Source organism: Bombina bombina, chromosome 5 (genome assembly GCF_027579735.1).
Source record: "Bombina bombina isolate aBomBom1 chromosome 5, aBomBom1.pri, whole genome shotgun sequence".
Lineage (NCBI taxonomy): Eukaryota > Metazoa > Chordata > Amphibia > Anura > Bombinatoridae > Bombina > Bombina bombina.
In genome coordinates this window covers 260385032-260399286 of record NC_069503.1, presented here as the reverse complement: position 1 = coordinate 260399286, position 14255 = coordinate 260385032, and the positions used below count along the sequence as shown (strand labels likewise).

Below are 14255 nucleotides of genomic sequence, written 5' to 3'. Positions count from 1 at the left end.
CCTTTTAAGGGCTACTGGTAGTTTATTCTTAGAGTAGGGGGTGTTTTTATTTTGGGTGGCTTTTTTATTTTCATAGGGATTAGGTTGAATTTTGTTAAATTTGGTAATTTGATTTTTTATTTTCTGTAATGTTAGCCTTTTTTTTATTTTTTGTAAACTTATTTTTTTTATTTTTTGTAACTTTAGAATTTATTAGTTTAGGTAATTTGGGTTAATTTAAGGGAGTGTTAGGTTAGGGTGCTTAGTTATTTAAATAGTTATTTGCGTTGTGGGTTTTGGCGGTTAAAAGTGTTAATAAGTTAATTCGGTTTGTTGCGATGTGGGAGTTTTGCGGTTTAGGGGTTAATAGGGTAAATAGGTTTATTGCGATGTGGGGATTTTGTGGTTTAGGGGTTATTAGTTTAATTATGTTTATTGCGATATTTAAGACAGTAGTCCATTATAATTATAGTATTGCTACACCTGTAGCTTAAAAATTTATATAGAAGAAGAGTTACAAAATAGGTTGTTTCTACATCTGTAGTTTAAAAAATAATTAGACTGCTCTCTGGGCAGGCTTATCGACTAGTGAAATAATAAAACAGTTTTGTTTGCTTGTTGTCGCAAAGTTGTAACATCTCAAAGAAATTTCACAGAACATGTTTATAAATAAAAATATTACAATAAAATATATTAATAATAACAACAATACATAACAAATGTAAAATCACAACCAACCAAAAGTTCAATACAGTAAAAAATATAACAGTGCACTGTTTAATCATGGGGAACAACACTATGGGATAGATTAAATTGATTGGTAAGCTTTACCAATGCTCTCATTACATCTTCAACTCCATTAAAGTCTATGGAGTTGGAAATATGAACAGAGGATTGGTAAAGCTTACTAATCAAATGTAATCTAGTCCTATAATTGCAGGATGATTGTTCATAGGAATTAACTTAATAAGTCCTATGAACACTCTTTCTGCAATTATATAAGCTAAGGATGTTCCTCAGAGCACAGTATGTTTTGAGCATACTTGTGCAAGATGAGAACTAGCAGTATAACAAGCAATCTAGCAATTAGAATACATTTTTCAAAAGTTAGTGGCAAGTTATTTTTAAGGAACAGAAGCATCTCTGCATGTTCAGCTAAAAGTCTGTTTCTTTTATCAGTAAGGACATTTGACGCTAAGCTGAACAGTCTTTCCCTTTCCACATTACTGCATGGGTCAGAAAGATATTTTTGGGCCATTAAATCTCAGTTTATTAACTGCCCAGTACTTCAGGGGTTTGCCTGAATGAGGTACAGTGATCTCTCCCAGGTAGGCTTCCAGCTGTATAGTAGCAGCTTTTGAAGCACTGCTCTCAGACGTACAATAATATAAATAACAGCAATTTTTATTGGCAGAACAAAAGTGAACAATTTTTAGTTGAGTCTCCACTCCAGCTTTAAATGAAATGGGAACATAAAGTTTAAAAATATGCCACAAGATGGCGTATGGATAAGATCTAAGATCTGGATGTATCGGTTTAAGTATCAGATCATTTGCACGAGTAAAAGTACTGGTGCAAGTACTTTGTATCGCTACCGATACTAGCATCGGTGCAACCCTACTTTTCACAGATCTCTTATTGCCTTACAACCTATAAAAGCTTTAATGAATCTAGACCAGTGACAAACTGGAAGGTATAGAAGTTCTCTTAATGGAAAGAAACTATTTATGGCAATAAAAATATTTATGGATAACAGGTATTTTTTGACTGCTATTTTCTGAACAGTTTAGTTGGGACTTAAAATGAAATGTGATTTTTCAATAGTAGTAACTCATTTGGAACAGAACACAATCCCTAGATGTTCTTTGTAAAATTACATACAAATCATAAGCTTTTTTACTGTTGCAGCTTAGAAAATAAGTGAATATGCTGAATGTCCATATGGATCATTGATCCCTTATTCATTCCCCTGCTTATCTGTATTCTTCATTATTTAACATGCCCTGCAGTCTCCACTTTGTCACATGGTTCTTAAACATGCTTTCAATATTTAAAATAAAATGTGTGAAAAAGAGAGATTAACACAGGTTTTCCAGTTCCATTTTCTTCTCTCAGTATGTTGTGTTAAACCTTAAGAATTCCTCCAATCTGTCAAACATTATACAGATGAATACAGATCTAGAAGCTATCAAAATGTACTTGCATTTCCCTGCTGAGTACATTTTAGACATGAAATTGTGCTTAAAGCATGATATATATTACACAGTCACACCTGCATTTACTTTACTGATACAATCTGTATGTATAAGCACATCAGGGGACTACATGTCTGAGAATACTAACTAGAGAATAGCTTCCTCAACATACATTAAAGGGGCAATGAATTTTAGACTTTTTTCCCCTTCAATGTGTTTACAAATAAATCCTTTACTTTTATTTTGTCATATGAGTTCGCTGTTTTTGCAAACGGAAACCTCCACCTATATTAAAAATACGAATACCTCAGTATTCTCTATAGAAGAGGGATTAATTAATCAAACCTTTTTAAAGGGTGCACCACCTGGCTGAGTTTACTGATCACCCAGCAAACATTTTAGACAATATTGAGCTAAAATGAGCTAATATTTTTTTTTCTCTCAATGTTTATTGAGCAATTATCATTAAATTAAATGATGTTATTATTTTGTGCTTTGTAACACAGAACATTTTATATTATTACAAAGTATTACACTGTTCATATCTGGCTACTTTGTAATGCAAAAAGTATCTGTGGAGATTGGAGAACACTGCATTTACCCTTTCAAAAATATTGTAACAGTTTTAATTAGGGCTCGTTCCTATGGATTAGACATTTTTTTTGTTTTCTTATTTGTTTAATGATTGTTTTTTTTTTTTTTATTATTTTATTAGAAAATCACTAACTATATTTTACCTAAATATCCTGTTATCTATTTTATTTTCCAGCGCATGAGGAGGGGGGTGAAGATCTGTTCCTTTCCAAACCCTTTGTATGGCTATGAAGAAGAAATAAACTAATTTAAATGTCAAAATAATTTGGCTTGATATTGAATTTTCAGTGTGAAACTTTCAACAGACAAATTATAATATAATTTACAGGCCAGCTGAAAATATTGTTAATATAAGTACCACCTGCTGATCTTAACACAGCAGGTAATGAACAGTTTATGATTTATATAAAAATAAATGCCATCATTTTGCATGTTATAAAAAGGAAAGTATTACCATCACTGAAATATGTATTGCAGATTATCTGTTTAAACCTAGCATTTTGCACAATATAATCTGTGAATAAAACAGTTTGCTTAAAGTCAAATCTAGAGTTTTTAACTTGAAATAAACAATTAATGTTTCTTGTTTAAACATATTTGGCCTTTTTTCCCTATTTTTGATCAAATATACTTGTGCAGTTTAGTTCTAGTAACCTGGCTTTCATTTTTATGTTGTTGTTTTTTTTATGACTCACCACATTAATAGAAACAATTACTACAGTATGCAATGACTCTGTGTACCTATGATCAGCATATCTAGGAAAGTCTGATTAAAGGGACATGAAACCAAAAATGTTTCTTTCATGGTTAAGATAAAGTATACAATTTTAAACAAATTGCCAATTTTGAGTTTTATCATTAAATTTGCTTCATTTTCAATGTATTCTTTGTTGAATGAGCAGTAATGCACTACTGGGAGCTAGCAGAACACATTGAGAGAGCCAATGACTGCCAATGAAATGGATGCTGCTACCATTCATTTCCCAATAGTGCACTACTGCTCCTGAGACTACCTAGGTTTGCCTTTCAACAAATGATGCCAATAGAATAGGCAAATTAAATAGTAAATTATAAAGTTGCCTACAATTATATGCTGTGTCTGACTTGTACTTTAATGTCCCTTTATCCTTTTGTTTCTAAGCCTCTCCTCATACCTGTGCAGAGGCAATTTTAAACTTTTTGCTACCTTCATTTAAACCCTATTGTAAGTCAAATTTCAGTGAGTGATACACAAATTATATATTGTCTTTTTCAGCAGTATATTCACAATATACTATTATATTTATAGTTCATGGCATGTGAAATAGCTGTGGCAAAAACTTTTAAAAAAAAAAAGTATATTTTTTTGCTTAGATTTTTGTAAATAATATTGAATGACCACTACTGTTACTGTAATCTCCTGACTATATTATCATCAAGGATAGCTACATGTGAAATAGGGGCCCATACAAGCTGTTGGGGTTTATAATATAGATTAGAGAGATTGCATTGTACAGTACAGAAATAAAAGAACTTTTATTCTTGCAAAGTGTTCACTGTTACCACAGCGATCACCTGGCTATACAATCACAATTCTTTTTCTTTTTTTTTGAGAGTGGGACTTGTCTACTATAAAATAAACTTGATTGGGGTCTCTACAATACCAGATTTGTATTACTTACAGTATATAATGACCCATTCCCAAGCAAATCCCCATGTGTTCTTTTAACTTTAATTTTAAAACATCTGCTGTGTGGTACTGCTCCAAGACCACCACCAGGTGATTCTCTTGCAAATGAGGGGTCTTGGAGGTTTGTAGCTGCTCAGGGAGCTGAGATAGAGGGGATTGAAGAATCTCTCCCAATCCATCTCCATTGCAGCCACACTAAGCTTCCTATTTCTGCTCCCTTTCTGACGTATGTACGTAGTGATGTCACTGGCAGTGATGACGACTAGGCCACCAACAATGCCCGGCCTGTAGTGCGGGGATCACCAAAAAACAGCATTTGATCAGCGATCTCCCTGTACGATGAAAAGGGTTTGTCATGTATCCACAGGCCACAATGTGCATAGCTCATCATGTGCATCGAAGCAGTTAAAGGGAAAGTAAGGTCAAAATTAAACTTTCACAATTCAGAAAGTACATGTAAATTTGAAGAAGCTTATCTTGAAACACATATGACATGTGCTGGCAAAATCATGTTATTTCCCTATTTAGTTTAAGGAAGTTTACTATGAAATCTCACAAGATTTCAGGGCAATATCATGAGATCACAGCAAAGCAAAGCATGACCTTAGCACGGATGATGCGGATTGGCAATTTTTTTCCCCAACTTTAACCTCTACAGTAGCTGAAGTATAACTGTTCAGAGAGCACTTACACTGGAGAGCTGAAGAAATTTTAAGGTAACATTTCTTCCTTTTTTACATAGAAATGTTCAGGTGATTTTTTCTTGTTAGCTTTTTACAGTTGCTGCATCACTTTCAAATGATTTAGCATATGGGTATTATGTCCCTTTAATAATGTTCACTCACATTTTCAGCTGGGACATTACAAACTGCATAAGATGCAAGCTGGCACAAAATGAGCACTACTTATTTTGCATAAGAGGGACCAAACATTAGCACAACTTATTTAGCATAAGAAATCACTATTCCCTATTGGGTAGGAGCACTCATTTTGGACCATATTACACTAAATAAGTAGTGCAACACTCTTCAAGAAAAAGAAGGGACAATTCAGGGCATCTGAAAAATTAGGCAGAGACTTCCCAAATTTGGGACTGCCCCGAAAAAATGAGGGCGTCAGGTCGCTTTACCTTAATGTAAAACTCAAGTGGTTGGCCTGATTTACTTACTACATCTTTCAAGTTCTGAGGGGAGTTGTAAGCTGTTTCTTGTGTACTGAATAAGAGGCCTTTCTTTGCAGGGAAGAGGAGGAGACCACTTGGACTCTTGACCACAGTACCTTACAGCCAAGTAAAAATGAAACATAGTACAAGCTAATAAACATAGCAAAGCAAAGAGACATGTCACACTCCACTGGGGTAGAGGGAATCAGGGAACTATAACAGAGGCCAGTGCTAAAGTTTGTAGACTCTGTGTTAAATGTTGCAATTCCCAGGCATGAAAACAAATAGACTTTTTATTTGTATAACTTAATGGAAGCTGATGGTTATGTTTACAATATAGTTAACGGAAATTCACATTAAATTTCAAAATGACATGACTTTTGCAATACAAAGAGCTGCTCACTGCCTCCTAGAAAGAGACAGATTTACTCTGGTTGCTATGGACACCAGTTAGATATTTGCTGACATAATATTTAAAAATGCATAGTGATGACATAATACATAACCTAGTAGTTGAACCTTTGCACAACATTTATATCTAGATACCACAATAAAGGTATTATTTTATTTTTATTAGAACAAAAGTATTTGCTCCTAACACAGTAATATATTTAATCTGCTTGAATATGCAGAATTATGTATTAACAAAGAGCCTGCCATTACCTTTAGGAAGTTAATGTGCAGATTTGATTTTGCAGGAATTTCTGCTATGCCAGCTATCATGACCACAAAGAAGGACATGTTTGATTCGTTTGGCAGTGGTCCTAATATTGCAGATATCACTATTCATAGATCTTGCATTTCATCTGTTGTTAAAGGAAACAAAAAGTAAAAACAGGACAGACTTATTTCAAGATATGAATACAGCAGTAAGGAATGGGTCCAGGAAATAGATGTTAATAATAATAATATATTTATTTTATCAATTGTTTGAGATGAATAGACTTGCATTTTAGAGTACACTTTTATTTACAACTGACCACCAGCCTGTTGCCTGCACACCTTTTCTTACTTGCCACACCTGATTTCATATGATCTCTGGTTTTCTGTTTATTTGACTATATAGATTCCTGCAATAAAGTTTTTTATACTGCATCTGAAGTACCTGTCAAATACTGCTCACTCCAAAGCATTATCACTGATTTGCATTGGGTCCTGTACAGGAGAAAATATTAAAAAGAAACAATAAACGTAACACTACTCTAAAGCCACACATTACATAATATATCAAATGCCATATAAAGAATGATTTGTAAATCAATAGTATTTCATAATATATAGTTTAATTTAATAATATTTTAAGCTATTGACCAACCAGTCATTTTAAATTAAAATGAAGTTCAGGACTGCATTTAATTTCCATAATTAGCTTTATTTAACTTTTTTAATTTTTACATACATTTAAAAAATATGCTAGCAACAGAAATACCATGAGCAGTTTCTCTATGACTCTTTGATTAGAGAACATGCAATTTTTATGGAAACATACCAATAAACCCAAACACTCACCAACCTGTCACAATACATACGCCGAGCAAATATATATGATGTCTGACTCTGAGACACATCCCCCCTCCAGTGTAATACCATAAGGTGGAGTAGGTGCTTCATAGACACGCTGTGCTCTTTAGGCAAAGCATCTGCAGAGGGGTTAGGATTCTTAATTACATTTCTTAAAAAAAACATTTTCCCACCCTCACAAATTCAACCTTTTTTCAAAATGATAGATCTCAAACTATCTTAATTCACTGGATTAAGTGCATTTAAACGTTTTGTCACTAACATTTTGTTTTTATCACTTGGCTAGTTGGCTACTTCTTGCAACCAACTAATAGTAACTGGAATTTTAATAAATCAATAAATCTATACAGTGGGGCCGATTTATCATCGGTCTGTCCTACATGATCCACTTAGCGGGTCATGTCCGACAGACATCGCTGAATGCCGACAGCATATGCTGTCTGCATTTATCATTGCACAAGCAGTTCTATTGAACTGCTTGTGCAATGCCGCCCCCTGCAGATTTGCGACCAATCGGCCGCTAGCAGGGGGGTTCAATCAACACAATTGTATTCGATCTGGTTGATTGCTGTCCGCCGCGCAGAGCAGGCGGACAAGTTAGGGAGCAGCGGTCTTAAGACTGCTGCTTCTAAACTGCTGTTTCCAGCAAGCCTGAAGGCTCACACGGAAACAGGGGCATAAGGGGCCATTCGGCCCTTGATAATTTGGCCCCTATGTGTAATGTCTATCTAAGTCCCAGATAATCATGAACCCAATTTCTGGCATAGCCTCACTGTGCTACTAAGTAAAAACTCTAATATTAAAATGATGGTAAGTGGGCTGGGGGATGTAGGGCAACCATGTTTCCCCATTTCTAAAGGGGAACAAAAATTAGGTATTAATATTAAAAATATTGTAAGCATAAAAGATATTTAGAGAAACAGAAAACCTGAAAAAGGAAAGTATGCTTGTGTCTCAAAATCGCACTGCTCATTAATTACCTTTGCATTGGCCTAAATCCAGTCCCACATATCAAGGATGCTAAAACTGATAACACTGCCGTCCATGATTGTGTCCCAATCAAGTGGATATAAACCTGCAAAGTAGAATTGCTAACAATGGTACTTTCCAAATTATTACTTGATTTTTGGGGGGAAATTTTACTCTAGAAAAAGTCTCTTCTCCTTATGGGATTTGCTAGTGCCTAAATTGATACTTTTGACATCCCATTTTAGTCAATAAATCAAATATTTCATAGTTACAAAACAAAGGAAAAAATGTGTGTGACATTTCAGGGAGAAAGGATGCTGAGTGTTCATTGGTCTTTGCTTTAATGGTCTGCGAAGAAAAGAAAGATTATTTGGTTAATCTAATTAAACCACAGCATAAACTAACTTTTTTGTCATCCACAAAACCTTTTGTAAACTTTTATCAATTACATCATATTAGACTTTCCAGCTGTTCCTGTTTGAGAGGGACTATCCCTGATTCTGAGCTCTATTCCGCTGTCCTTCTGAGACAGTCATATGTCCCTATTTGCAGATATATTTACTTAATTCCACACACAGATCACAGTTATATATATATATATATATATATATATATATATATATATATATATATATATATAAAATATATGGAGTAAATATATTAAACCTATATATGACATGAGTTTAATCTGCTGGTAATACCTGTACCAGATTTCAATATTTTGCTACTTGTTTTGTGCTTGTCCCAAGATACAGAGTCAATGGAGCAGCATAATGTAGTATCGTAAAGTAACATGAAACCATTTTTTTTCTTTCATGATTCAATTAGGGCATACAGTTTTAAACAACTTTCCATTTAGTTTATTTTTTCTAATTAGCTTCATTCTCTTGGTATCCTTTGTTGAAAGATCAGAAACACACTTCTGGTACCTAGATGAATACATCAGGTAAGCCAATGACAAGAGGCATATATGTACAGCCACCAATCAGCAGCCAGCTCTTAGTAGGGCATTGCTACTTCTGAGTTTACCTTGGTATGCTTTACAACTTTATAAGGATACAAACGGAACAAGGCCAATTATGTAATAGAAGTAAATTAGAAAGTTCTTAAAAAACATGGTATACTCGTTCTGAATCATAAACGTTTAATATTGACTTTACTATTGAAGTAAGTAAGAATGCATGCCTTTTGCCTTTACTTTTAACTATCAGTTGGCATTGTTTTTGTAACAAGACGGGGGTGACAAATTTAATTTTAATTTCACTGATATGATGATTCTGACAACAAGAAAATTTATTTTGACACATTAGATTGCGATAATTAATTAACAGTGTTGTGATAAATGCTCATACACTTTTGTTTAATAATACAATGAAAAGCATTTATTTGATCCCTCAACAAAAATGTACAAAGACAAATCTAATATTCTTTCAGGAATTTTGAATTAGGAATAATTTAAAGGGAGGTGTTGTTTTGATTGGACATCTATTAGTGAAGAACTGTCGTAATGAACTGATTAATCTTAAATGATGTTTATTATTTTCTACTAAATTGACAGTAATCATAGTCAAATAAAGTTTCCACAATATTTATGTTGATTGGAGTAGCCATGTTAGTCCATTGATTTAGATTAAAAAATAGCAAGTTCATCCGAAGATGCAGTTTTTGGCTAGTTTCTCCAAAAATTTTAGAAACGAGCCAAAAACTGTACTTTCGGATGAACTTACACAGAAACTCAAACAAAAAAAAACAATTTGTAACAAAATACTGCACTCCTATTGGTCACTTTTTTCACAATCTGACCACTGCATCCAAAACCTCTAAATCAAGATTCTCAGAGGCAACTTCAAAAACAAAACAAAAAACAAAAAAATTATGATACACTCCAACACTTTAAATACTGGTCTAAATGCTGACACACTACCAAAAGTTATTGTAATAATATGCTTTTATATGGGTAATTACATTTTATATTCTACATTCTTTCTACATAGGTACATAGCTAAGTTTATGTCCACACCTTTACCCTTTTTCTCCACCTTCCTTCAGTGTGTACATACAGAAGCATTTATATGTACTTGTATGTGTGCACACAGCTGTATGTATGGCCCTTGTATATTCCATTCCTGTATACATAAATACACATTTTTTATGCCATGTAAATATATAACTTTATGTCAGTATATGCTCTATGCCCTTATCTCTCTCTTGTCTGTTTTCTTACACTGGCCATTGTCTGCCTCTTTACATCTTTCACCCTCATGCTTTTATGCCCCCCCCCCTCCTCTCCCAGTACTCAGACCTCTGTTACACTTTCTGTCCTTTTAACCCTCCTGTGCTTCAGGATATAATCTGTAAATCCCATTGCATTTATCAGTCATGGTTCAGACCTAAGGAAGAGAAAAATCTCTCAAAACCTTGTGTGCTTGTAAATGTATAGTTAGTCTAATAAAAAAAGTATCATTGCTTAATGAAAAACTCTTGTTATTTTTGTACCACAATTTTTTTTTTAAATTATAACAAGGATGTTCACATTTTGAATGTCCATGTTGCTTCTTAAGTAAAGTAAAGACTGCAAATTTGTTCTTTTATCTTAATTCTTAGGGGTAAATTTATTAAATAGCTATAGGGAATCATGTCCGCTCGACATTGCTAAATGACGACAGCAACCGCTGTCAGCATTTATCATTGCACAAGCATTTATAGTGAAATGCTTGTGTAATGCTGCCCCCTGCTCACTGGCAGCCAATCGGTCACTAGCAGGACTGTCAATCATCCCGATCATATCGGATCGGGATAATTTCAATCCGCCACCTAAAAGGACAGGTTTTTTGTTCTGTTGCTAATTGTATCTATGTGAAATATAACAGAATGTGAAAGAATCTGTCATTTGACCAAGCACACGTTTCTCATGTTATTTTATGCCAGTGAGTTATTGATGTTATGAACACTGCAGCTTGACACTATAATCATCTTTAGTTTCTATGTCCAACTAGGGACATTAAACTGCTGGGTACAACTACAATATAATGGTTACTACTCACCATGATAATGTTTTTTCTCCTGTGCGCTGTCTTCAACGTCATTCTGTCACTTTAACCCCTTACAAGTATTAGTTAGTGAAGATCTGCATCTTCACACCGGGCACTGCCATCTTGTAGCTTAAATTTGTTATGTAACTGTAAGGGCCCTCTGGTCTCAGAGAAAGACGACAGTAACTGCTTCAGCCTCTGTGTCCCACGTGGAGGGACACCAAAACCTATTCCCTCCTATTCCTACTGCAAGCTTCCCTCAGTATGGGCGGCCACATGCTGCAGGGTTTTAAAGTGGCCATGTCCTAATTACCGGGACTCACACCTGGAGGACTTACATATGGAAGTTCCTATAGGATCCAACTCTGCCTTTCACTCTTGGCTGAGTTATTACCTTTCAACCTTGTTCTTAGTTCCTGTTTTGGTAAAGCATACTACCTGTGTATGCTCATCTTGTTCCAGAAACTCATGCATACTTACCTTGTACCTGTGTATGCTCACTTTGTTCCAGTGACTCACACATACTTTCCTTGTACCTGTGTGAGCTTACTTTGTTGCAGAGATCAAGCATACTTAGCTGATACCTATGTTTGCTCACCTTGTTACAGAGACCAAAACTTGAACCTGCATATGCGCACTGGATTCCTGAAAGCCAAGCAGACTTTCCTGATACCTATGTATACTCACCTTGTGACTGAAGCTGTACCTATCTGGTATCCTGCAACATTTTTACCAACAATACACGCTAGGTATCCTGTGCCTGCTGATAAACCTGTGTCAACCATAGCAGTGACAGCCTTCCTCAAACCAGCTGTGCCTGCTTTATCTACCTGATATCCTGTGAAAGTCTCACAAACAGTACCTGCTGGGTGCTTGCTGAGAATCCTGTGTCTGCTTTCCTCTTATCAGCTGAGCGTGCCGGTATAATACCTGGTATTCTGTTTAGACATGTGCACAGCGAAAAAAATTGTTTTGTTTCATTTTCATTCGTTAAATAAATAATTTTGTTTCGGCAAATTAGTTATGTTAATCTAAATAAATAATTTTGTTTTGCAAATTAGTTATGTTAAGTTAAATAGTAACCATTCGTTATTTCGGGTTCCATTCTTTATTCATAATTCTATTTAAAACTTTAGAATAGAAAAATGAATATAAATAAAGAATGGATCCGAAATAACGACTGGATCAGAAAAATGATTTAACTTAACATAAGGAATATGCTGAATTCAAATTATCTAAACCACCTTCCCCCTACATCGCCAACACTAAATAAACCTATTAACTTCTAAACTGCCGTCCCCCCACATTGCCAAAACTAAATAAACCTATTAACTCCTAAACCGCTGCCCTCACATCGCCAACACTAAATAAATGTATTAACCTCTAAACCACCGTCCCCCCACATCGCCAACACTAACTAAACCTATTAACCTCTAAACCACCATACCCCTACATCGCCAACACTAAATAAACCTATTAACCCTTAAACCGCTGCCCTCACATCGTCAACATTAGATAAAGCTATTAACCTCTAAACCGCAGTCCCCCCCGATGACCAACACTAACTAAACTTATTAACCTCCCAACTGCCGTCCCCCCACATCGCCAACACTAAATAAAACTATTAACCTCTAAAACGCCATCCCCCCACATCACCAACACTAAATAAAGCTATTAACCCCTAAACCGCTACCACCCCCCCACATCGCAACTACCTAAATAAATCTATTAACCCCTAAACCGGCATCCCTCCACATCTCACAACTACATAAAGTAAACTATTAACCCCTAAACCGCCATCCCCCAACATCGCAACTACCTAAATTAAACTATTAACCCCTAAACCACCGTCCCCCACATCGCAACTACCTAAATTAAACTATTAACCCCTAAACCACTGCCCCCTCATCACAACTACCTAAACTAAACTATTAACCCCTAAACCTAACACCCCCTAACTTTAACATAATTAAAATACACCTAAATTAAAGTTACTAACTACAATTACTAACTACCTAGTTAAAATAAATACAAACTTACCTGTGAAATAAAAATAAAACCTAAGCTAGTTACAATAATACTATTTACTAACTACCTAGTTAAAATAAATACAAACTTATCTGTGAAATAAAAATGAAACCTAAGCTAAACTGAAAAAAAACTAACATTACTTGTTTAAAAAAAAATAATAAAAAAAATAAAAAAACCTAACCATACTAACAATAATAAAACCTAGCATTGCAAAAAAATTAAAACTACAATTACAAAAAATAATAAGCACTAAAATTATATTTAAAAAAAACTACCATTACAAAAAATAATAAACAAAATTATCCAAAATAATAAAAATTATTCCTATTCTAATACTCCCGTTTAAAAAAAAAAACCACCTCAAAATAAGAAAACCCTAATCTATAATTAATTACCAATAGCCCTTAAAAGGGCCTTTTGTAGGGCATTGCCCTAAAGTTAACAGCTCTTTTGCCAATAAATTAAACCAAATATCCCCTAACATTACAAACCCCAAAATAAAAAAATCCTAACTAAAAAAAGCGAATCTACCCATTGCACCGAAAAGGGCATTTGAATGGGCATAGCCCTTAAAAGGACATTCCTCTCTTTTTACAGCCCGTTAAAAATAAAAAAGCCCATTATCTAAAAAAACAAACAAAAAAAAAAAAAAACAACTACTAACCTGCAAATCGGTAAAGACCATTGCCGGCAAAAGATCTTCATCCCAGCAGCGGGTCTGGCATATTCTATCTTCATGGCGGAGGTGGAGTGGTTGGTGGATGCATGGAGGCGGAGCAGAGACAGAGGTCCATCGGTCCAACATGGAGGTCCGTACACTGAAGATTGAATGCAAGGTACCCCTATTATATTGGGGTACCCTTGCATTCCTATTGGCTGAAAAATTCAAATCAGCCAATAGGATGAAGGCTGTTCAAATCCTATTGGCTGATTTGAACAACCAATAGGATTTAAGCAGCTCTCATCCTATTGGCTGATTTGACATTTTCAGCCAATAGGAATGCAAGGGTACCCCAATATAAAAGGGATACCTTACATTCAATCTTTAGTGTGCGATGGACAATCACATGAAGAGGACCTCTGTGTGGGACCAATGGACTTCC

At 34.9% G+C, this 14255-nt stretch overlaps 1 protein-coding gene across 1 annotated transcript in view; it reads left to right on the top strand.

The window, feature by feature from the left end:
* MALRD1 (MAM and LDL receptor class A domain containing 1) overlaps positions 1–3364 on the top strand; it is a 998487-nt gene extending 995123 nt beyond the window's left edge. The window contains exon 33 of the mRNA XM_053715701.1: positions 2944–3364. Coding sequence (XP_053571676.1) covers positions 2944–3015 — 72 coding nt within the window. The 3' untranslated portion in view covers positions 3016–3364. The remainder of the gene's footprint in view (positions 1–2943) is intronic.
* Positions 3365–14255: the final 10891 nt, after the last annotated feature.